The sequence below is a fragment of the Gopherus flavomarginatus genome, chromosome 2 (assembly GCF_025201925.1).
Source record: "Gopherus flavomarginatus isolate rGopFla2 chromosome 2, rGopFla2.mat.asm, whole genome shotgun sequence".
Classification (NCBI taxonomy): domain Eukaryota; kingdom Metazoa; phylum Chordata; order Testudines; family Testudinidae; genus Gopherus; species Gopherus flavomarginatus.
This window is the reverse complement of record NC_066618.1, coordinates 74,858,285-74,880,477: the sequence shown is the minus strand read 5'-3', so window position 1 is coordinate 74,880,477 and position 22,193 is coordinate 74,858,285. Positions and strand designations below refer to the sequence as shown.

The window sequence follows — 22,193 nt, the reverse complement described above, 5'->3', positions numbered from 1 at the left end:
GTAACTGGCGTTCTCCAATATATTGTCATTGTGAACTACAGCGACCCTTCCTCTGTCCTTCTCTATTTTGAATCTTATATTAGGTTTTGAGCAATGAAAAAGAATGAAGCTGAAGGATAGTTGGGGCCATGAGAGCCAATAGATTTAAAACATAGTTCTACATTGGGTACACTTTTGCAGCAACCTCAGCAATAAACTGCTATTAAACAGTTCTGGTATTCATCTGACACACACGTGGAAGGGGGCTCAGTTACCTCAGTTGTAACATCTCCCTGCCTCCAGATCCTATGGAGACCTCCCCTGAAGACCATAATTTTGTGCTGGAGGAGGAGGCAAATATTGGACATGTTTTGGGAGGGGGACCTCATTGTTCCTGCTATCCCAACTGTGCAGAATTTACCCAAAAAAGATCATAGAGCCCAGAGGCGGCTCCAGGCACCAGCGCAGCAAGCGGGGGGCGCCATGCCAGTCGCTGTGAGGGCGGCGGTCAGGCACCCTTTGGTGGCATGCCTGCGGGTGGTCTGCTGGTCCCGCGGCTTCGGCGGCAATTCGGCCGCAGGTACGCTGAAGGCGTGAGACCGGCAGATCACCTGCAGAAACACCGCCGAATCCGCACGACCAGCGGCCCACCCATAGGCGTGCCACCAAAGGACACCTGACTGCTGTGCTTGGGGCAGCAAAAAACATAGAACCGCCCCTGATACAGGATGATGTTGTATTATCTTTTCCACAGAACCCTCCCAGGAGTCCTGGGGGCAGCTGCAACAAGGAGAAGTCTCTTGTAGTGCAATTTCAGTGGACATGTGTTGTCAGTGAGCCAAGAAGTTGGCCAGCTGAGAGCCACAACTAGGGCAGACATAGAGAACCTCTATGACACTGTCTGCAGGTGGGAGAATCTCTGTGAGGGTGAGGAGACTTCTGCAGAGATGATTTCCTGTAAATGTCTCTCATGTCCCTCCTGTGTGGTTTACTGTAGTAGGTGATAACGGGGCACGAATAGGTACAATTTTTCAATCTGTATATCCACAATTTATTATTATTTTTTAAATTCCAAGAAAGATTATACTATATCATTGTCTGACTCCTTGCCCAGTAGTTTTCTGCAATGGATGGAAATAAAAATAAACATTCTATGCCCAGTGAATCTCTGCATTTTAAATAGTCTCACAGTGAAACTGTATAATTTTCTCTGCTTCTTCCTCAAATGCCTTCTTGCACTTTCTCCCATGCTGTCCCTTACATGTGAGAAAACAGCCCCCCATCAAAAATTGCTAAGGCACCATCGTATCCTCTTATAAGTCACTCCTCAAAAATTGCCTCTTCTGAAATGCATACTGAAAACTGCAGTCTGATCATGGCTAGGGAGATAGTGAGATGTGATAACTACTCCTGATTGGCTAAAAAGTGTATATATATCCAATTATTTTTGTTACACTGTCTCCTCTACTTTCTGCCCCGGCCCATTTGTATTGTCTTTCAGATTATCAGCTCTTTGGGAAGGAACTGTCATTTACTAGATGTTTGTTATTTTTTATTATTTAATATGGTTATTATGGTAGTGTCTAAGGGCTAGCCAAGAGTGGGGCCTGTCAAGGCTGATTCCCCACTCTGGCACTTCGAGTGCAGAAGGTGGGGAGGGGGGCGTGCAAGGATTTTAAAAATTAATACTGGCCACTCCAGGCTTGTATTAAACTTCCAAGGTTACAGCTTTTCTTTGACCTTGGATGGGTAGATGCTGCCACCACCCAAGTGCAAAAACCTCTTTGAGAACCCAGGAAGGCATACTTGGGAGTTCCTCCCTGTGGGGTACCTTCAAGCCCTTTCACCCCCAGCTCTGGGGAAAAGCTGAGAAAGAAAACAAAGGAAATCAGCTGTTGCCATCAGCTAATTAAACAATATGTGCACAAACCTCTTAGGGACACAAAAATCCAATCCTGTTCTTTAAAAAGGTAAATTTTATTAAAAACAAAAAGAAAGAAAATACATCTGGAACTAGCTTTTTGCTAGATTTAAAAAAAAATTACAAGGATTAAACATCAAGATAGCTTTATTGAGGTCCAGTTTAAAGATTACAAACAAAACAAAAGCACCTGGGATTAGCACAGAGGAGTCCACAAGCCATAAAGAAATAAAAGAGATAAACCTAATTGCGTCTTCCTAGACGTTTTGTGATCTACTTACATATTTGGGGTTTCAAATGAGTAGTTTCTAGGTATGATCTGATGATTTTCATACCTGGCCCAAGCTCTTACACCGTAGCTCCAGCCCTGTCTCTGCTCTCCGGGAGAACGACACAGACAGACAAAGGGGAAGTTTTTTCCCAATTTTAAAAAGTTCTAGCCTTCCCATTGGCTCTTTTGGTCAGGTGCCCACTCTCTCCCTTTTACCTATGGACTTTTTAATCCTTTACACGTAAAGCAAGTAGAGAACAGCTACTAAGATGGATTTTATAACTAACTGGCTGACTGGGTGTCCATAAAAGGGAGCTATGCCCCTCCTTTCATTTATCACAGGGCTCCACTGTGCTAGGCAGTGTACAAACAAAGTAGTAGACAGTCCCTGGCCCAAACAGCTAACAATCCAAATAGACAAGACAGGCACAGAGTGTGAGAAAGTGTGTTATGCACAAGCACGGTGAATAATGAGATGGCAGAAAATGTCCTATTAGTTACACAATTTTTTTGAGAGTGCAAGGGGGTTGGTATTCTTAACAGTATTAGAATCAGGGATCAGCTAAATAGAAAGGAAAGGAAAGGGAGTTGGAGTGAGAGGGACAGGGCAGGAGCAGGTGTGGGGTGAAGTCAAGATGAAGAGACTGAGGGGGAGGGGGAGCAGGAGTGTTGGAGCAAGCAGCCAATCAGCACAGGACCGAGAGTCCAGACAAAACTGTTGAAAATTCTCCAAATGTCCAAAGGACCAAACATCACAATGGGAATCAGCCCGGTTGGCTTCTAGGTGCTACCATGATATAAATGTTACAAAATAGTAATTTTTAAATGGTTAAACTTTGTATTTTAAATTGGGGAAAAAGTGTCACTGAAATGATATACTGCTGATCAGTGTGAGTGTCTGAGTTATAAATTTCTAATAAAGTTTACATTGAAATTGCAGGTACAGCATGGCATCCCCACTCTATAATAATTATTCAGTGTGCTGTTTTAGCCATACCTTGGACTGCTATTGTCCCTGGCTAGTTTTCATCTGCTTAGGTTTTTTTTGTATATAGATAGTGAGAGCTAATGGTTTTCTGAATTTAAAATGAGTATGCTTTCTTTTTTTCACTGTAGCTACATTTTGTAGCTTGGGGTGCTTATTTCTATATAAATCCACATAGGTTGTTCTGCTTATATCAGGAGTGGGGAACCTATGACCCATGGGCTGGATCCAGCCTGTTGCTTTATTTGATCCGGCCCATGCATGGGTGGCGGGTCCCATAGGCTGGGGGAGGCTTTGCCTCCCCAAACAGCCAGATATGGGCCTGCCCATGCTCCGCCCTGCCCAGGCTCTCCCCCCTGTTTACCACTGCGCAGCGTTTGGATCCTTCAGTCTCCCTGTGCCCCAGCCAGGGCTGGGGAGGCTGCAGACACACACCACCTGCCTTTCCAGCACTCTGAGGCTGAGGGGGTTGGGGCCGTGCACAGCCCATCCTCCTGGCACTCCTCTGGGTGGGGGCTCAGGTGGCTGTGCACAGGGCATAAGAGGCAGGGCTGGGAGCTTTGGATTAGTCCCTTGCTTTTTAATTGTGTGGCCCATGATTTATTTTTTGTGTGTGTCAATGGCCCATGATAGGAAAAAGAGTTCCTCTGACTTACATGATAAAATGTACAATTCCATGCAGCAGCAGTAGCACAATATATTTAACATGGGATATGAAAATCCATTTACCTGTTGTGTTCTCAGTGGACTTCTTTCCCAACCTGCCCTGGTTCAGTGATGCAAAGACCTTTGAGAGTCAGGAAAGTCTGCATGGGACCCTCTCATAGGGCTGGCTTGCCTGAAGCACCCTTCAGCAGCAGGCTGCAGCATGACATATGCACCAGTCTCCATTTCCCTCCTTCAGAGTCCTGAGAAATAGTCCAAACAGTCCTTAGTGCAAATGGCACTTGTGGGATTAATTTATTACAAAAGAAAGCCTTGTGCACATAACAAGTCCCAACACTGTAATCAGCGCAATGAATCAATACAACCCTTGCATCCTCACCATTTCCCAGGCATCCTGCACCATGCCCCAGCTCTGCACCACAGCCAGCAGCCACCGTCCTCTGCTGTTCTCAGGCTTCAGCCTTCTCCAGTCTTCTCTGGCTTTGGCTTTCCATGGCTCAGGAAGGATAAGCAGCTCACCCCTCCATGGGTTCCCTTTTCATTCTGTCAGTGCTGGCTGGCTTTGACTCAGAAAGATCAGAAAGCTAGTCCCTCTCCTGGTTCCTAGCTGTCTTCCCCTTTCAGCCTCCTGCCACTGTCTCTTCAGCTCAGAAAGGTCAGCCAGCTAGCCCCTCCAGTGGCTCCTAGCCCTCATTCCTTTTCAAGCTCTCAGCATTGGCGTTGACTCAGGCTTCCTGATAATTCCTCCTTCTTTCTAGGGAGAGCTTTCCCCAGAGACCTCCTTCAGTTTTCAGAGTGACGCTCACCAGAACTTCCTGATCCTTTATAGCCCCCCAAATTCTGCCCACCATTTTAATTGGCCAATGGGAGCACTTGCTCTGGCACAGGGACACTGGACCTGTTTCTTTTATTTTATGCCCCTGTGACGGAGCCACTCCAAAGCCCTTCAGATTTGCCACCTCTTAAGAGAACTGATTCTATGGGGATTGCTGCAGGGTCCTGTCTTCCCTTGGGCCTGTCTACAGTGCATCTGGGAACGAGCCTCCCAGCCTTGGTCTACAGGCTTGTGCTAGCAGTGCTTATTCTAGCACTCTAAAAATAGCTGTGTAGATATTGCTTGGATGTTATGGATTGGCTTGCAAGCCCATCCCTCCACCCCAGGCATCAGAGCCTCAGTTGCAATGTCTACACAGCTATTTTTAGAAAACTAGCACTAGCTCTGCTACCACAGATCTCTGGATACAGACTGGGAGGCTCACTTCCAGATGCAGTATATACATGGCCTTAAGGGCTGAATATTTTGCTTCTGCAATACTCCTGTGTCCTGCCAGTTGGGGTCTGAGAGATCTATCTGTAATTCGAACTCAGATTTCTTGTGCAGCAGCAAAGAGTTAAGCCTTCGACCAACCTTCCAATTCCTACTTTAATGTAGGATATAATTCATATCATGATGGGCAGCTGTGAACTATGGGCTATAATGATGACATCAGACAAGGAGAATGAGGCTTAAATGGTCCGTGTTGTTACCAGAGCTGTAAAGTGAAACTTTAGCTCTGTAATTGAAAATGTTTGGTTGTTGGTGTACTTTTATTGAGAATTACTTGTGTCCTGGCTCCATATCCTGCACAGGTGCTTATCCTATGAGATATGGTCATGTAACCCAATGCTAGCAGATTGCTTGTTGATCAATAGTTTTGGGTCCCAGTTAGGAGGACAACAACAATCCTAAACTCTTGCACGTCACATGAGCTCACGGCCAGTCCTCGCAGTAAGGGTCAATATGTGTTTGATACAAGGCTACTGAACTGTCTTGCAGTCTGTTTTAAACAAGGCTTCCATAAGGTATTGAGTGGTATTGTCCATCCTTTTTGTTTAATGATACACTGTAAAATTAGTGTTTTAAGACATTGATCACTTAATTGCACCATCACAGATCTCTCCACAAATCCTGGCTCTCAGTCTGGACAATGATGCCTACTATAAAATTGACTAGCTTCACAAAACTGATGGATTGCGTATGGAGTTTGGGAAACATTGCTATTAGTGTCCAGTATTTTTAGGTCGGTGGTCGGATGGGCAATGTGACAGCTCTGGGAGTCAGAAGAATTAGATTGTATTCTCAAGAATCTAATCTAGAGACTAAAACACTATATATTAGTTAAGTGCCTTTGTCATTAAAATGTACAGATAAAGCTTTAATTTTAACATATTCTTTTATGGATAATCTAATTAAAACTACTCTTCCTTTATTATCCAGATAATTTAAACACAATAATCTGGGTTCTCTAGAAAGGTCCTAAGGGAAGGTATAGGTTCTTATTTGTTTATGGGACCCAATCTTACCCATATTTACTACCAATCATAAGTCTTACTGTTTTCAATATTCCCATGGCAGTTCATGGTACTACTCTTGGTAGTAAGCACTATGTTTAATGGTAAATGTTTTGTTGGACTGAAATAAAAAAAATCATAAAATGTATTCATTCTGATTCCAAAGAATCCCTTTTACTTTTACTAAGTAATTTACAATACTAAGTGTGAGAGTATATATCTTCTGCGGCTGCCTCAGGGAACAGAAGATGGAAAGAAGTTGTGTCAGTTAGATTTCCATATTCTAAAATATATGAGGGTAAATAGCAAAGAAGTAATATAGCTATGTAATTATGGATCAACATCCTTATGTTTCTTTACACCGTAAATCAACTTCCTTCTACTGGTAATATATCAAGCAGTACATTTACTTGTTTCATTCAGAAATGTTTGTTATATATTTCATGTCAAAATATACTAATACAAATAGGAGTAGTATTTATTATTTGTATTACTACAGCACTCAAAGAGTTCAATCAGGATCAAGTCATATTGAGCTGTGCAATGTACAGATATATGGCTCCTATCTTGCAAAAACTTATAATGTGTTTAACTTTCCATACAGCATTAATCCCACTGGAATCAATGGAACTACTCACAAGCCTAAAGTTAAGGCTTTGTAGGATCAGGAACTATATACCTGACATATATGACAGTGATATTCACATACATAGGATTAATTCTTACAATGGTACATATTCTTACAGGAGTATAATTCTAGATATTGGTATAAATCAACATTGTATATGCAAATTCAAATGTACTAAATAAATTACAGTGTAATTTTTTAAAGGGATATACTGGTTTCTGCTCAATTGTAAGGTGTATCTTTAAAAAAAAAAAAACAACCTAAAATACAAACTGTTTCCAAGGGTGTTTCTTTGTGATAAGTGAATAACCCACTAATCAGATAAGATAGATTTTACAGAGTTCTATTGTCTGGATGATATTCAGGCTCCTTATCTAAAAAGCACTTGCTCTTCTCACCTGTTTCCTCTGTATTCTCTCCACTTCTACAGTCCTATATTCTTCCCTGCCTCCTCTGTCCCTTTTCTTTAGCTGCCTTTTAATTTGGGGGTAGGGGGGAAGAGGAGGGCACCCTCCCCCATGGGCCTCCACAGAGTCTTCAGAAGGTGCTTGCTTCACCTATTATCTAACTCCTCTGCCTTCTACTACCATTGTTTTCCTGAGCTGATCGGAAAGGAGCCAGCTAGATTGTTTCCCTCTTTCAGCTTTTCTGAGGGCAAAGTCATGCTCCCCCTTTAATCTTCTTGTGAATTAACTTATCAATAACAATGTGGTCTATTGACCTCCAGCACTGATCCTGCAGCAGTGGGAACTGGGATATTGCTCTTGGTCTTGTTACTGCTTCATCTTGCCCTTTTAAACACTCTACACTTTAAAACATCTGTTTGGAACCGGAGGTAAGAGCGTCTTCCCTGATCACAGCTGGGGACCAGATGAAAAGAGACATAGTCTTGTCACCTTGGCTGTATGTGGGGAAAGAGGAGCAATTGTTCAGGGATAGGTGAAATAAATGTTCTAGTCTGAATAGGACGGAAAGCTCACACTATTTGGCAAATTTAATGTTCTATTCACTCCTCCCTACTTTGTGTGTGAAATATGCAATGTCTTTCACATTTTTCGTATGTTTTAGAAAATCTCCCCAGTGGTTACTGCATTGTGAAATATAAATTATGTAGGTAAATGTGTAGGCATAGGGATGGTTTTGTCGTAAATATGCAATGACCAGAATCTTAATTTTTCTCATCTTTAATACAGAGAATCAATTCAGTAAGTACAGTCTGTAGATAACAAAAACAGCAAAAGGAAGAAGATACAAATTCATCCATTGCAGATAACCTAGACAAGCCTACAATTCTATTGCTAAGAATGAGAACTTACTTGGGTTATTTAGGGTTTATGAGCATGAAAGATATTATTCCATAAGAATTTGTTTTTGTTCATGTCTTTTTCTCATAATAGTTTTCCCCCTTTACTGCTTCTCTATAATGTCAATATCAGATATGCTTCTTTGTGCAATAATCTTACATTTTGGACATTATTAACATTGTTAGATGTTGCTGCTCTGAAAAGAATGTAAACTTCCAGAAAACAATCATTTCCCCAGACAAAGGAGAGTGTCCTAGATTGCAAAAGATTATGCTTGTGTATTTTAATTGTAATGTGTCCGTTCTGTTTGAGTGTCATCTGTTACATGGTTGCTTGGCTTCCAGTGTCATGAAATCCTGTTTTTATAATTTTCTAAAAATAAAATATTTAGTTACTTTGATTTCATTATATATATTAATAAAAAGAGAGACTGAAGATAAATAATCAGCTGGAACAAAGTATGATATTAGTCAAGTATAATAATATCTTAGAGAAACAGCTATATCAGCGAGACATTCTTGGAGAAGTTGCAAGTCTATTCATAATGTATAAAAATCATTCTAATGGTTAAATGCCTGCGTGTTATTTACTGTCTCTGAATAAACTTTAAAATATCTTTTGTTTTTGTACAAGTATGCCAAGTTTCCTGCCATTATCTAAATTAACTGCCACCAATGTAGGTCACAGAGAACACTAAGCATCAACAAGGTATTGCTATGGAAGATCTGTTCTACAAAAATTGACAACTGAAGACTAGTGTACATATTGTTCTCTTCAGCTTACTTGATGTCAGATGTCATATGTCATGACAGCACAATAAATTGTTAAATCTGAACACAATCCACACATTTCAGGTGGATGCTTTTAAAAATACAATTCTGTAGATTAACTGGAAAATTATTGTACTTCCAAAATCATATTCTCTTTATAAGATTGCCCCACTCTTGCAGAAATAGGCTGCTCCTTCTCCTCTTCTTCAAACAGGTAGTTAGATCTTTTCACTGGTTGTATTTAAATGCCAGGATTTCTCCCTCATGGGAATATCCATTCACCAACACTTCATTTTACCTTCAACCTCATAGCAAACTAAACATTATTTCTCTTGCTGCTGATCAAAAAAAGGGCAATTTCTCTTTCCCAGGAAGGAGGAGAGGTAAGAAAATGGTGAGATGTTGGCACTGGGCTGTCCTAGTCAGACTGAGCTATTTTGCCACTTGTACTATCAATCTCCTTCCCTGCCTGGTATACCAGAATGGCCACCTAAATTCCTCTTACCTAGTGCTTCAAGACAGCTCTGAGATCATGGGCCTGCATCATCAGAACTGGACCAGACATCATTTGAATCCAATCATGCATGGCCTATCTGGATGGCAAGATTACCTGGACCATGGACCTCCCCACTCCGAACAAAATAAAAAGGATTATGAGTTTCCAGGCATTTCTGCTCTCCTCTGCCTCCTTTAAAGGTTTCTTTCCAGCCTCCACTCTTGCCTCCCCTCTCCTTTGGTCCACCTGGCCTAGTGATTACAGAGTCTTTCACTGACATTTATAGATTCTAAGGCCAGAAGGGACCACTGATCATCTGGCCTGACCTCTTGTATAGCACAGGCCATAGAACTTCCTCAAAAGAATTCCATTTGAAGTAGAGATGTACAGTATGATTCTTTGGGGCCTTCCCGTTCCTCATCTCCTGTTGTCATCTTGATTTTCCCTTATCTACATGGCCTCTGTCATTGTTTTATCTGAATACTACTTTACTCCTTCCCAGTCAGAAGGAGCAAGACCTTGGTTGGTTTATAGAATGTTTTTCTGTGTTTGTGTCAGCAGGTGTTGTGGGTGGATAGAAAATTTGTTGAGGAAAGCTAAGTTGGAAATACAAGTTGTATATTTCATTCAGAAAGTGGTGAGGTTTGTGCTCACTCGCATCTCTTGCAGGAGTGAGTTGTACAGTGTAGGTCTAGCTACTGTTAAATTTCTGTCTCAGTCTCTGTGCTCATGAGCCTCCCTTTATTGGTTGACAATGCCATTGTTCTGGCAGAATGTAGCTGTTGAATGGACTGGTTGTTTAGGAAAAGCAATTTCTCAGGTTTTTTCTTAGAGCTTTTAATATCAGGAGATTTTTGAAGTCAACTCTGTATTAATTGGAGAACCAGTGCAGAGACTGGATTATTGAGCTGATGTAACACCGGTCCTATGAACGCTAAGCAGAGAAGCTGCTGCTCTGTGGAGCTTTTTAAGGAATGTGGCATCATTCCTAGATATGAATTGCCTGAATCATGACTGAAGGTCTGCTGACCTTTGTGGCTGGATCTGTACGCTATAGGATGAGAACAATTTTCTAGCCAGTTGCAGTTAGAAGTGGGCATTTTTTGTTGCCATCGCTATTTTGGCATTCAGTACCAGTTCAGGAATCCAGAAGGACCCAAAGGCTGCAGACCAATTTAACAATTAGAGAGCAAATGTCCCTGATAGTTATATGTATTACTGGGGAGGCAAGTTCCTTGAAGTTTTTCAGTATTGCCTGGGTTCATTTTTCACCAATTGCTCTTCATCCAGGTACCTATTTTGGTTTGAGAAAGCTGTGAAGTAGTTTTTAGTTGATGTAAAGATGGTTGTCATCTGCTTCCACTTCAGGCCATATAGTCTAATTAGCTTTCTTAATAGAAAAGGATAAGCCTTGTGGGATTATGCAGGTGAGGGTTCTCAAGGTGGGAGGAACAGTTGCTCATAATAACCTTCTGGGTTTGGTATGTGAATAAGAATTGGTGCCATTTCAGGGTGTTTATGTTTAGCCGTTATAGCTTCTGGGAAGTGGAATAGGAGTATTTGATTATCAAGTGTACAGAAAGGCCCAGAAGGATCAGTCTGGATGTACTTTTCTTGCTGTCTACAGGCAGTAGGAGGTTGTCCAACAGCAGCAAATGGTTTCTCGGTACCACGCTCTGGCCTGAAGTCAGACTGAGAGATAACCAGGATACTGTCAGCTAACAGGTGGCTTCCAAGTCTGTTTTTGCTAGATTCTAGATTTGTATGCTTAGAAAATTGAGATTAGACATTGGAAAATAGTTCATGAGGTCTGATGGGAGAAAGTTCTGACCAACCACAAGGTCTTTCCATCCTTGAGGTTCTCCACTGCTATCTTTAGGACTAGCAGGATGCACAGGACTTCAAGAATGTGGATACATCCAGATGAGCCAGCATCACCACTCCTTGTATGGGTCCTGCAGGGCTTTGTGGTGAGTGAGACACAAGTGGCCAGACTAACCAGCATCCCTACTCTCTCATCCAGTTGGTTTTGAGTAGTGCCCAAGTAAATGAAGGGAGGCTTTGTGGACCACCCTTTCTCCCTTCCCTGATAGGGCCCTTGTGTGAAGCTAAGGTAGAAAGCAGAACTTTCAGCCATGTTGTATACCTAGACTTTAGTAAGGCATTTGATATAGTCTTGCATGATATTCTTATCAATAAACTAGGCAAATACGATTTAGATGGGGCTACTATAAGGTGGATGCATAACTGGCTGGATAACCATACTTAGAGAGTAGTTATTAATGGTTCCCAATTCTACTGGAAAGGTATAACTAGTGGAGTTCCTCTGGGGTCTGTTTTGGGATCGGCTCTGTTCAATATCTTCATCAACTACTTAGATGTTGGCATAGAAAATACGCTTATTAAGTTTGCAGATGATACCAAACTGGGAGGGATTGCAACTGCTTTGGAAAACCAGGTCAAAATTCAAAATGATCTGGACAAATTGGAGAAATGGTCTGAGGTAAACCGAATGAAGTTTAATAAGGACAAATGTGAAGTGCTCCACTTAGGAAGGAATAATCAGTTTCACATGTACAGAATGGGAAGAGACTGTCTAGGAAGGAGTACAGCAGAAAGGGATCTAGGAGTTATAGTAGACCACAAGCTAAATATGAGTCAACAGTGTGATGCTGTTGCAAAAAAAGTAAACGTGATTCTGGGATGCATTAACAGGTGTGTTGTGAGCAAGACACGAGAAGTCATTCTTCCGCTCTACTCTGTGCTGGTTAGGCCTCAACTGGAGTATTGTGTCCAGTTCTGGGCACCACACTTCAAGAAAGATGTGGAGAAGTTGGAGAGGGTCCAGAGAAGAGCAACAAGAATGATTAAAGGTCTTGAGAACATGACCTGCGAAGGAAGGCTGAAAGAATTGGGTTTGTTTAGTTTGGAAAAGAGAAGACACGACAGCAGTTTTCAGGTATCTAAAAGGGTGTCATCAGGAGGAGGGAGAAAACTTGTTCCCCTTAGCCTCTGAGGATAGAACAAGAAGCAATGGGCTTAAACTGCAGCAAAAGAGGTTTAGGTTGGACGTTAGGAAAAAGTTCCTAACAGGGTGGTTAAACACTGGAATAAATTGCTAGGGAGGTTGTGGAATCTCCATCTCTGGAGATATTTAAGAGTGGGTTAGATAAATGTCTATCAGGGATGGTCTAGACAGTATTTGGTCCTGCCATGAGGACAAGGGACTGGACTCGATGACCTCTCAAGGTCCCTTCCAGTCCTAGAGTCTATGAAGTTATGAATCTATGTTACAGCCTGTTCTTTCCAAGATGCCTTGCAGGATGACCCCTTGTGAGTGAGGTGGAGTCCAGTTCCTGCCAAGACCTCTCTCTCTTAGCCATGAAGCTTGGGGGGAAGCTTGTCAACTGTGGTCTACAGAGAGGCTGCCACTTGCTGGCCTAGCTGTTCTATCCTGCCTCTGCCTTTGCCTCATTGGCTTTGGCAGAAACAATTGGAGACTTGTCTACAGCTTGCTGGTGTAGGAGTTACTCAGCAGCATTTGGAACAGATCATTATGTCTGTGATGCAGACTTTTGTCCCCAAATTCTGTGACTTCAATCCACAAAGCATGAGAAATATCTGCCCTAACCCTAATGTGTACCATCCTGTAAAGCTAAAATAGATCAATTCTTTTAGAATCAGGCTATCTATCTCACTTCCTTCTGTCCTTCTTTCAAGCAGAGGACACTGAATTCACTGGATGTTGTAAGGGCTTAAAATTATTTCTCCATGAAATCGATCTTCTTTGGAGGGCTCAAGAGGAGGGAAAAGGCATCTTGCTAGGCTTCATTGAAGCTAATTCAAAAAGCTGTCAACACTGCAGAAGTCTCCTCCCTCATGGGGATTAATCACCCTTGAGGTTAAGTACTTGAGGAGTATCCACCTTATAGGCAAAAAAGGGATTTGTCACCTACCTTAGAGATCTGCCAGACAGCTACCTGGCACATGTGCTACATATCTTTTCCACACACTACTGAATCAATGTCATTGCTGCTTTGGACATTTTGTTCTCGGCTCAGTAATCCAAGAGTACCTAAACCTTGGATTTCTTATCAAAGGACCTTCTGGGGGTGAGAAAGCTACTGCTAGGCAGAGCCCTCAGTATCAGACTGGGTAAAAGTCATCAGAAATTTGTCTAACCTATAAATGCATTTATGTGAGTGCCTTTCCTGTTCTGGGACACATCACCCAAGCCAACCATTTCTAAGTATCATACATATTTATTTTCTATAATAGCATAAACAGAATTGACACAAGAATGTTGGTGGGTGGGCTCTCACACAGTACTGGGCTAGCTGCACCTGAGACCCCTCTCTCGTGTATCCCAGTGCACCCTCTCCCCCAGATGACAGCTTTCCAGTCTTCGCCTCTTGAGGTGGAATCTCATGATTCTCTTACTCTAGGACTAGGTCCCTGGGCTACATTCCTTGATTTTTCAGAAGGCCTGCCTGTGATCAGGGCTGTGACCAGAGGTTAGTGCACAGTGACCAGACAGCTGTTTCCAAAACAAAATATTGCTTATTTTAACAGTAGGAACAGAGCTGCACAGAAGAGAGCAAGATAATTTGAACTCACTAAACAACCCATGTGCATGTCTAGCTTACTGTTTCCCTGGTGAGACTGGACCTGACTTAGTCACACTGTCTTGCAGGGTCTGTTTCTCTTTCTCTCTTCTACAGGGCAGCAGCCCCTGACAACTGATCTTCTTCCTTGTGTAGAACATCACTTTGGAGAAGCTGTGTCTTTTTGGTCTTTCGGTTCCAGGCATGACAGCTGTGTAACTCTTGGGTGCAAGCGGGATGGATCTAGGCAGTTAATTGCTCAGCCTTGTCTTCTGCTGTGTTTGTCAGGCAGTAGCTTATGTGCACCCATTGTCTGGCCTTCATGGTTGTTTTACCAACAGCCAGCTAGTAAATTGAGCTAACCTATGTGTTTAACTCCCAATAACCCAATATAACTACCCAGTACCTGTCCTTTACAACAACTGGATAATCATATACAATATGTAGCATTCAGAGATTAATACAGAGCAACCCCACTTACTTACATGCTCACACTAAGAGTTGTGGTTTTGGTTCCAGAACTCCAGCCAGTGGGGGTGATCCATCTTGGAGATGAGTAGGGCCCTACCAAATTCATGGTCCATTTTGGTCAATTTCAGTCAGAGGATTTTAAAAATAATAATTTTCACGATTTCAGCTATTTAAATCCGAAAGTTCATGGTGTTGTAATTGTAGGGGTCCTGACCCAAGAGAGAGTTGCGGGGGGAATTGCAAGGTTGTGGTACAGCTACCCTTACTTTTGCGCTGCCGCTGGCGGCTGCACTGCATTCACAGTTGGGTAGCTGGAGAGTGGCAGCTGCTGGCTGGGTGCCCAGCTCTGAAGGCAGAGCTAACTCCAGCAGTGGCACAGTAGTAAGGATGGCTTTGTAGGGTATTGTCACCCTTACTTCTGCACTGCTGCTGGCGGAGTGCTGCCTTCAGAGCTGGGTGCCCACCCAACAGCCATCGCTCTGCAGCCGCCTAGCTCTGAAGGCAGCACAGAAGTAAAGGTGGCAATACCATAATCCCCCCTAAAATAACATTGCGACCCTCCTGCAACAACCTTTTGGATCAGGACCCCTAATCTGAGAAACGGTCTCCCATGTGAAATGTGTATAGCATGGGGAAAAGCACACAAAAGACCAGATTTCATGGTCCATGATGCTTTTTTCATGGACATGAATTTGGTAGGGCCCTAGAGATGAGGAAGAACAGCTGTTATTGCCATACAGAGTCCACTGTTCGCAGAAGAGGGGAAAAAAGAGCAAAGCATAACACTAAATTTTAACAGTTTTACACATGGCAGGGTCCAATCCTGCTTCAAGTTTCCCACCAGAACAGCTGAATCAAGGATGATACAACTCATGATTCAACTTTTTGAAAACAAACCAAAACAAAAAATGATAGATATTGTCACAGTTGGAAGGAGAAAAAAGGAAAACAAAAGTCTTCCTGAGGATGGGAAGAATTTTTCCAGAGTGCAAAATACCAAACTAGGGAGAGAAAAGTTTAAGTAACATGGATTTTAACATTATATTATTTATGTATTTTATTGTTACTAGAATAGCCAAAAATTAAATATGTAAATAATGGGGAGCTATGAAGGGCAGAATGCTCAATGGGAACTAAAATTTAAGCCAACCTTACTTTGGCCCTGATCCTGCTTAGACTTAAGCACATGCTTAACTTTAATGCTCTTTGGGACTCCTCACCTGCTTAAAGCTAAGCACGTGCAAAAAGGCTTTGTAGGTTACAGACCTCAATACATACAAAGATTTTAAACAATATTAAGATTATTTACCATTTTAAGTCTTGCAAATTAATAAAATAACAGAACATTCTGAACTTTGGTTAGCAGTCCATTGTTAATTGAGGTGTATTGATGCTTTCTGTTGTTTGGTTTAGTGAAGAGCAGTTAAGTCTTATAAGTATCACAATAATTCTATAGCTTTTGACTAATGAGATTGCAAGTTTATGATGTGGAACTTCAATGAGAAAGTAGGGATTCTTAATGATGTATGTGTCTTGTTTGTATGAACGACATACACTTGATAATTTCACAGTGGCTATAGGTATTTGCATAACTATATGACAATATTAAATCGACAATTTTTGTCATATGATAAGACTAAAGTTTCTTCATTGGCTTCTGAAAAATGTACGTCAGCTGCTGCTGAATCATTTATTATGGTTTAGAATAAAGCAAGAGTTGCTAAATAATTGCATCCATTTTTTAATTTATTTTTCTATTTGTTTAGGCATTTATCTACTGGTGCGTTTTCATATAATTTATTAGATTATTTTTAATATACATTTCATGTTCATAGCAACTGAATGGGACACTGATGGAAATCTGAAAACTGGGAATCAGTATTACATTTTGCATCAGCAGTCACCAAAAATATTTTTCTGATTTTTTTTTTAATCTGGTGTATCTGATTAAAATGTATGTCATTAATCAGTGCAGATAGGTGTGGAAGATCAGCAGATGGTATGGTACATTGCAGCAAAGTGTAAAAGAGAAAAAACTTTCCAGCTGTTTGAACGTACATTAATTGTCACCCTAACATGCAAAATTTAAGGAGCTATGCCTATCCCAGGAAAATTTTAATTACCTGTTAATCTTTTTTTTTCTGTATTGTAGCTGACTTTGGTCTTGCAAAGCAGAAGCAAGAAAACAGCAAACTCACATCAGTTGTGGGAACTATTCTCTACTCCTGGTAAGAATAAAATAATTATAGAACCTACAAGTACAATGACTTCTGTCTCCATGGTTATTTTTCTTTGACTGAAATATGAAAGAAATTTTTGAATGGAACAATGTGTGCTCACAAAACGGAATTTGGTTTTAGTGATTGTGATGTGTAGTGATCAGTTACATTATACAGATAAAAAAGTTATGTTCCAAATGGCATTTCCAGTTGGTGCTGCTGGATTTGATTTATGCTGATCAGTCAGCATTTGGTTGTAAGATCAACTTGAAGGTGGTTGTTGTTGTTTTAAATGTTCTTTGATCCTTCCAAAGATAGGCAAGAACGACACACCTTTTAGTTGGCCACTCATGTAAATAGTGGTATAGCATGTGGGAGTACCACTTTGAGCTGATTACCTTGATTGGCATTAAAATACTTAGTAGAACTTGCTCTCTCATTGCGGGATGGAAATTTTTGCTTCACTGCATGTGTGCATTTGGGAACTTCAGTGTTTGATAGACTGGTTGTAGTGATTCCCCTTTGGTTATGATCAAAACATGGATTACCCTTGTCAGTCCCTATAGTGGGATTCTATTTCACACTAGGATATCTTGACACTTAGAGATTAAGAAGCTAGTTGGAAATTCCTTTCTTCATGTTTTCTAAGCTGTATGATTATCAGTAATTTCACAGTTTTGCTATAAATATGTGAATGACAACTCTAAAAATTTGTTGCCTTAGTCAATGCATTCTCTCTGACAAATGAGCTGCCATTTCTTTTGGCATCTCTATTTGAGGAAAATCAAAATGAGGAACCATTTTGTGTTACATTATAATACCAATCAGATTACCGAAATTTCAACAAGATTACCTTGCCTTTTTGTCTAGCATTTTCATATCTCCAGCTAATGGAATGGTGAGTGGATCCTGTCCAAAAGGTTCAACTCAAAATGTGAAGAGTACGTGTAACTGAGACGATTAGATGCATATCAAATACTCCCTAACAGAAGTAAATGCTTGCAATGCAGAGTATTAAAAGATTTTTCTGTTTCATGATGTACATCACAAATCACAAATATACCCATTCTCAAAAGCTGTTGTATTTTGAACAGAAGTGAGCAGGTTTCAGTGTCATTCTACGTTACAGAAGATATTACAGAAAGCACAAACCCAGTTTTCAGCTAGTAGTAGTTGACGTGCTGTGGATTGATTCCCAAGGCTGCCAAATAAGTTAGGAATTGCTACTGATATTGCTGGAAAAGCAAGCATCAAGAATTAATTAAAGAATTGTTCATCTTCCTACTATTGGTATTTCATTTCTGGCTTTGGAGATTCCATAAATTGTGTTTTGCAGTCTGACTTCTGAGCAAAACTCTACTAAGATTTGTCTAGCGCATTTCCTTATGTTTTTTATTAATGAAATATATTTATAGTAACTGGAGTGGGAACTTTGCACTTTCCAAACATTCTGTATTCCCAGACTGACCTATTTTAGCTTTGTTGCAATACCCTTTTGGTGTAGGCCCCGCAGTGCCCTCACTTGTGATCTGATGCTCAAGCATCCAACTTCCTTAATGTCAGAAATTGGTTTCCTTCTCTTGGGAACTTCCAGCAAATCTTATTACCACTTACAACTATTGTAAATAAAGCAAAATTTATTTGACACAGGAAATAAAAGAAAACTGTAGGTAAATGACGAATAAGCAGGATATAAATACTGCACACTGTAAGTTCTGAAGTCTAACACTGTGATACTCTTAGCTACCTCTATCAGACCTTTTCTGGTATGTTTACATTGAAATGAAACATCCGCAGCTGGCTTGTGTCAGCTGACTGGGGCTCGGATTGTGGGGCTTTAAAATTGTAGTGTAAACGTTTGTTGTTTGCTGTTGACTTCAATCTTTGTTACCACTTTGACTTGTGAATCCTTTTGCAGCTGTAATGAAATTCATTCTTCAGAAACCCTCAAATTTAAAATGGCATCCAGGAGTGAGTCCCTGTGACTGATTTTAAACATCATTAAACATTCAGGTCCATATCCTGAACTCTAGTACAGCTGGTGTGTGTGTGTGTGTGTATGGTGGATGAGCAACTGGAAAACTTGCTTAGCTGGTTACCCAAAAATTCCCTAAGAATGCAAGAATCTATGATTGGTGGTGTGCTGGTATAGCTGGATCTACACCAGTTCTTTCCATCTCTTGTAGAAGGCATATAGGGTCATGACTGGACAAACAAGGTGTTGCTGAAGAGCTACAGGGCTCCAGCAATCCCCAGTTTCTGGAACAGCCTGTTTGGGCAGTTGCAGCCAGTCACAAGTTAGAGCAGTTCTTAGGCTGCTCTAATTTGTGCCTGGGACCAAACCCCCAGGTGTCTCCAGGATCATTGAGGTATAATGGTGTACAGCTGCCTTCAACCTTTCCTTTCCTCTCCCAAACATAGCTGAGTTAGATCTGTCAATTGGGCCTTTAACAATTCATCTTAAATTCCTATTTGAGCATCCTCTGTGAGTTTCTGTTTAATCATTTGAAGGTTTAAAGATATTGCGTTTAGTTTTAAAATATTGATCGTACCTAGACGTTTGTGTGTGTGTCTCCTCACCTTGATACCCCCAAACACAAATCAGTGTTTAGACTCTGGTGGTCCTCTCCCATCTGGATCTTAGAAAGAGGCAGCAGGGTGAAATTCCACTTCCCTATTGCAGTGTCCCAGCATGTGGTCTTCTGCGACACCACTTGTCAGCTCCTCTTCTGCTCTTCACCAGCAATCATTGCTGCAATGGTCCTTGCCTTATCTTCAATCAGGAAGAGAAGACAGGAACTGGTGACTGCTTTCTTCATACTGAAGCTATGTAGTGGAGTTATATAATAATTCCTCTTTAAAAGGGCATTGAACTCTTTACGATGCTGGGATTATGTATGAATGTTAGTAGGACTTGCAAGGAGATGAAGGCACTGGATGCTTCAAGGGAACCAGTTGTGCCAACTGTTACAGTGGGTTTTTTTATATGGAAACCTATCCATGAGGAACTAGATGAGCTCCTCAAGTCATTTCACATAAGTCATTAAACAGTACTTCTATCCTAAAGACTCTATCAGTACTAGGACTGGGTTGTTTTAATGACTTATAAGACGGGTGAAAGGCTATAATATAATCAGAATGCTGGCAATGCATATAGCAGCAGCAGTATAGTCCCCACAGAAAAAGAGAGAGGGGGAAGAGAAATACAGCAGTGTCATTTGGGAGTGGCAGAAACTGTTTTCTTTTGAATTGGTAGGATAATAGTTTTGGGTAGTTTGAAATACAAGGCACTTCTTGGACGAATACAATACAGAAACAAATTAATAAATGTCAAAATAAGTTGTATCTGATGCAAGTATGTTAAATATGGTTTATATGTAGCATCTGAGGTGATATGAAAAAAATACTGCTATATGTATGCATGTTTGTATTCAGGTCTGACTTGCAAGAGGAAGTACTGGATCAGTTTGCTTGGGGAATTTTAAAAGCACTTTTTTTAGCATCATGAAGCAACAGCAGACATTGTTTTATACGTGACCCTATGTGTAGAGAGTGAGGTTTATATAATTATGTTCTGTAATTGTTATGTTTTTCTATTCTGGTTCTTTGAACGATCATGCTAATTAAATTCCTTTAAATTGGTTATGTCCTTGAATTCAAATCTCCAGCAATATATATGTTTTGAATACAAAATATACTAAACTAATGTGCTTGTATTTAATGTATTAAAAATTGAGGAACTGGATGTCTCTGAGGACTGATAATGAGCTATGGAGCCTTTCACTAGATGAAGGTACCAGAAACAATCTGGCCCAAGTTAGTACTGACAGAATCTTTATTATCTGTATCTCTTGAAGGCATTCCTAGAAGAGGTGATAAAAACTGAATGGGTATGGAAAATTATCTTTCTTTTCCTATATGTTTGCCATCTGTCTTTTTCAAACACACACACACGCGCACACACAAAGATATTGATATTATGATGACGGCAAATCAAGTATAGAGCAGTAGGCCCCCAGCAGTGTAGCATCTCAGTGCCTTCCACTCTTGAATGTATTTATCCTGATGACATCCCTCTAAAGTAGGGAAGCGCTATTTATTCTTATGTTATAAGTGTGGAATAGAGGCACAGAGAGGCAAAGTGACTTGCTCAAGATCACACAGGATGTTGTAGTGGAGCAAGGAATTGAACCCAATTCTCAGAAGGTCTGTACTAGTACCCTAACCACTGGACCATCCTTCCTTTCATATGGGTAGAGTATAATAAAATAAGATTCAACTTAAACCAAGAAACATTTATACTGGGGGAAAATAATTGAAAATACAGCCATTCCATTGGAGGGAGAAACCTTCAAAGCTATGATACCAAATGAAATATAATAGTGAAAGTGAATGGTAACTTCATCATAAGTAAGCAGTGTGATATGGCAGTCAAAAGGCCAATGCAACTTGAGGTAGAATAAACAAAACCAGCATATCTCAAAATAGGGAGGTAATTGTCTCTCTTTACAGCTCTGATGCAACCACACCTGGAACTTTGCCTTTCATTATGGACATGACATTACCAGAAAGATACTGACAAACTGACGAAGCTGGGGCTGAAGCCCTTGGATTTTGGCTTCCTCTCCCCAGTGTGGTGGGGCTTGGGCTTCAGTTTTGCCTCTCCTCCTCCCCCACGCAAGCCGGTTAGGCTTGCTATATTTGCCTGCAGAATAATATTCCTAGGAAATGCTAGAAGTTCTATCACTAGGCGTATTTAACATTAGATAGGACAGAACATTAGAAAACATCTGATAGGGAATCGTCCTGCACTGTTAGGGAAATGGACTAGATGGCCTAGTAGGTGTCTTCCAACTCTGGATTCCAGGAACTGCAGGTGTCTTCCAACTCTGGATTCCAGCAGAGTTCTTTTAGTCAATGTAACTCAATGTATGAGTTTTACAAAGTCATAGTCTGAGCTTTGTTGACAAAAGAGAAGTTACATTTAAGGTCAGTTCTCTTTTTCTCTCTCATTCTCTCACAGACACACAGACTCTCTCACATCCCACCCCTACCCCCATCCTGCTCATCCATATCCCTCCAGATTCTAAAGATTTGCTTTAACTTATTTAAAATATGAAACAAGTAGAGCACAATAATTTTGCTGAACAGATGAGTTTAATCCACTAGTTTGAAAAGGAAGTTTACTAATCTACCAATTCAACAGCGTTTTGTCTCTCTGAGAAGTACATGATTGCTTTTATCTTTGTATGTGCATTGCATATCAGTAATGTCAGTGGTGACAGAAATGTCATTTAATCCTTTGCATCTTTGATGTGAGATTTTTAAATTTGTGATCCTTTTGTGACAGAGAATAAATGCGATATGAATGAGCAACTTTCCACCAGATAGAAATAGTCATTTCATCCAAATATTTTCTGAGCTTTTAAATGTCTTCTTTCACCTAACGCTAATTTTACTGATATTTGCTTAATGCCATTAATTCTTCTTTCCCCCCCTGCTAATGGCACAGAGTCAACATTCAGATGAGCTACGTTACTGTGACATC

The 22,193-nt window shown here is 40.8% G+C and overlaps 1 protein-coding gene across 7 annotated transcripts in view; it reads left to right on the top strand.

Moving 5' to 3' along the window:
- NEK10 (NIMA related kinase 10) overlaps window positions 1-22,193 on the top strand; it is a 182,601-nt gene that overhangs the window by 72,159 nt on the left and 88,249 nt on the right. For all 7 annotated transcript variants that reach the window (XR_007772384.1, XM_050938314.1, XM_050938315.1 and 4 more), the window contains one exon: window positions 16,579-16,654. Coding sequence is in view for 6 of the 7 variants with exons in the window: in XM_050938314.1 (XP_050794271.1) it covers window positions 16,579-16,654 (76 nt within the window). In the remaining variant the exon portion in view is untranslated. The remainder of the gene's footprint in view (window positions 1-16,578; window positions 16,655-22,193) is intronic.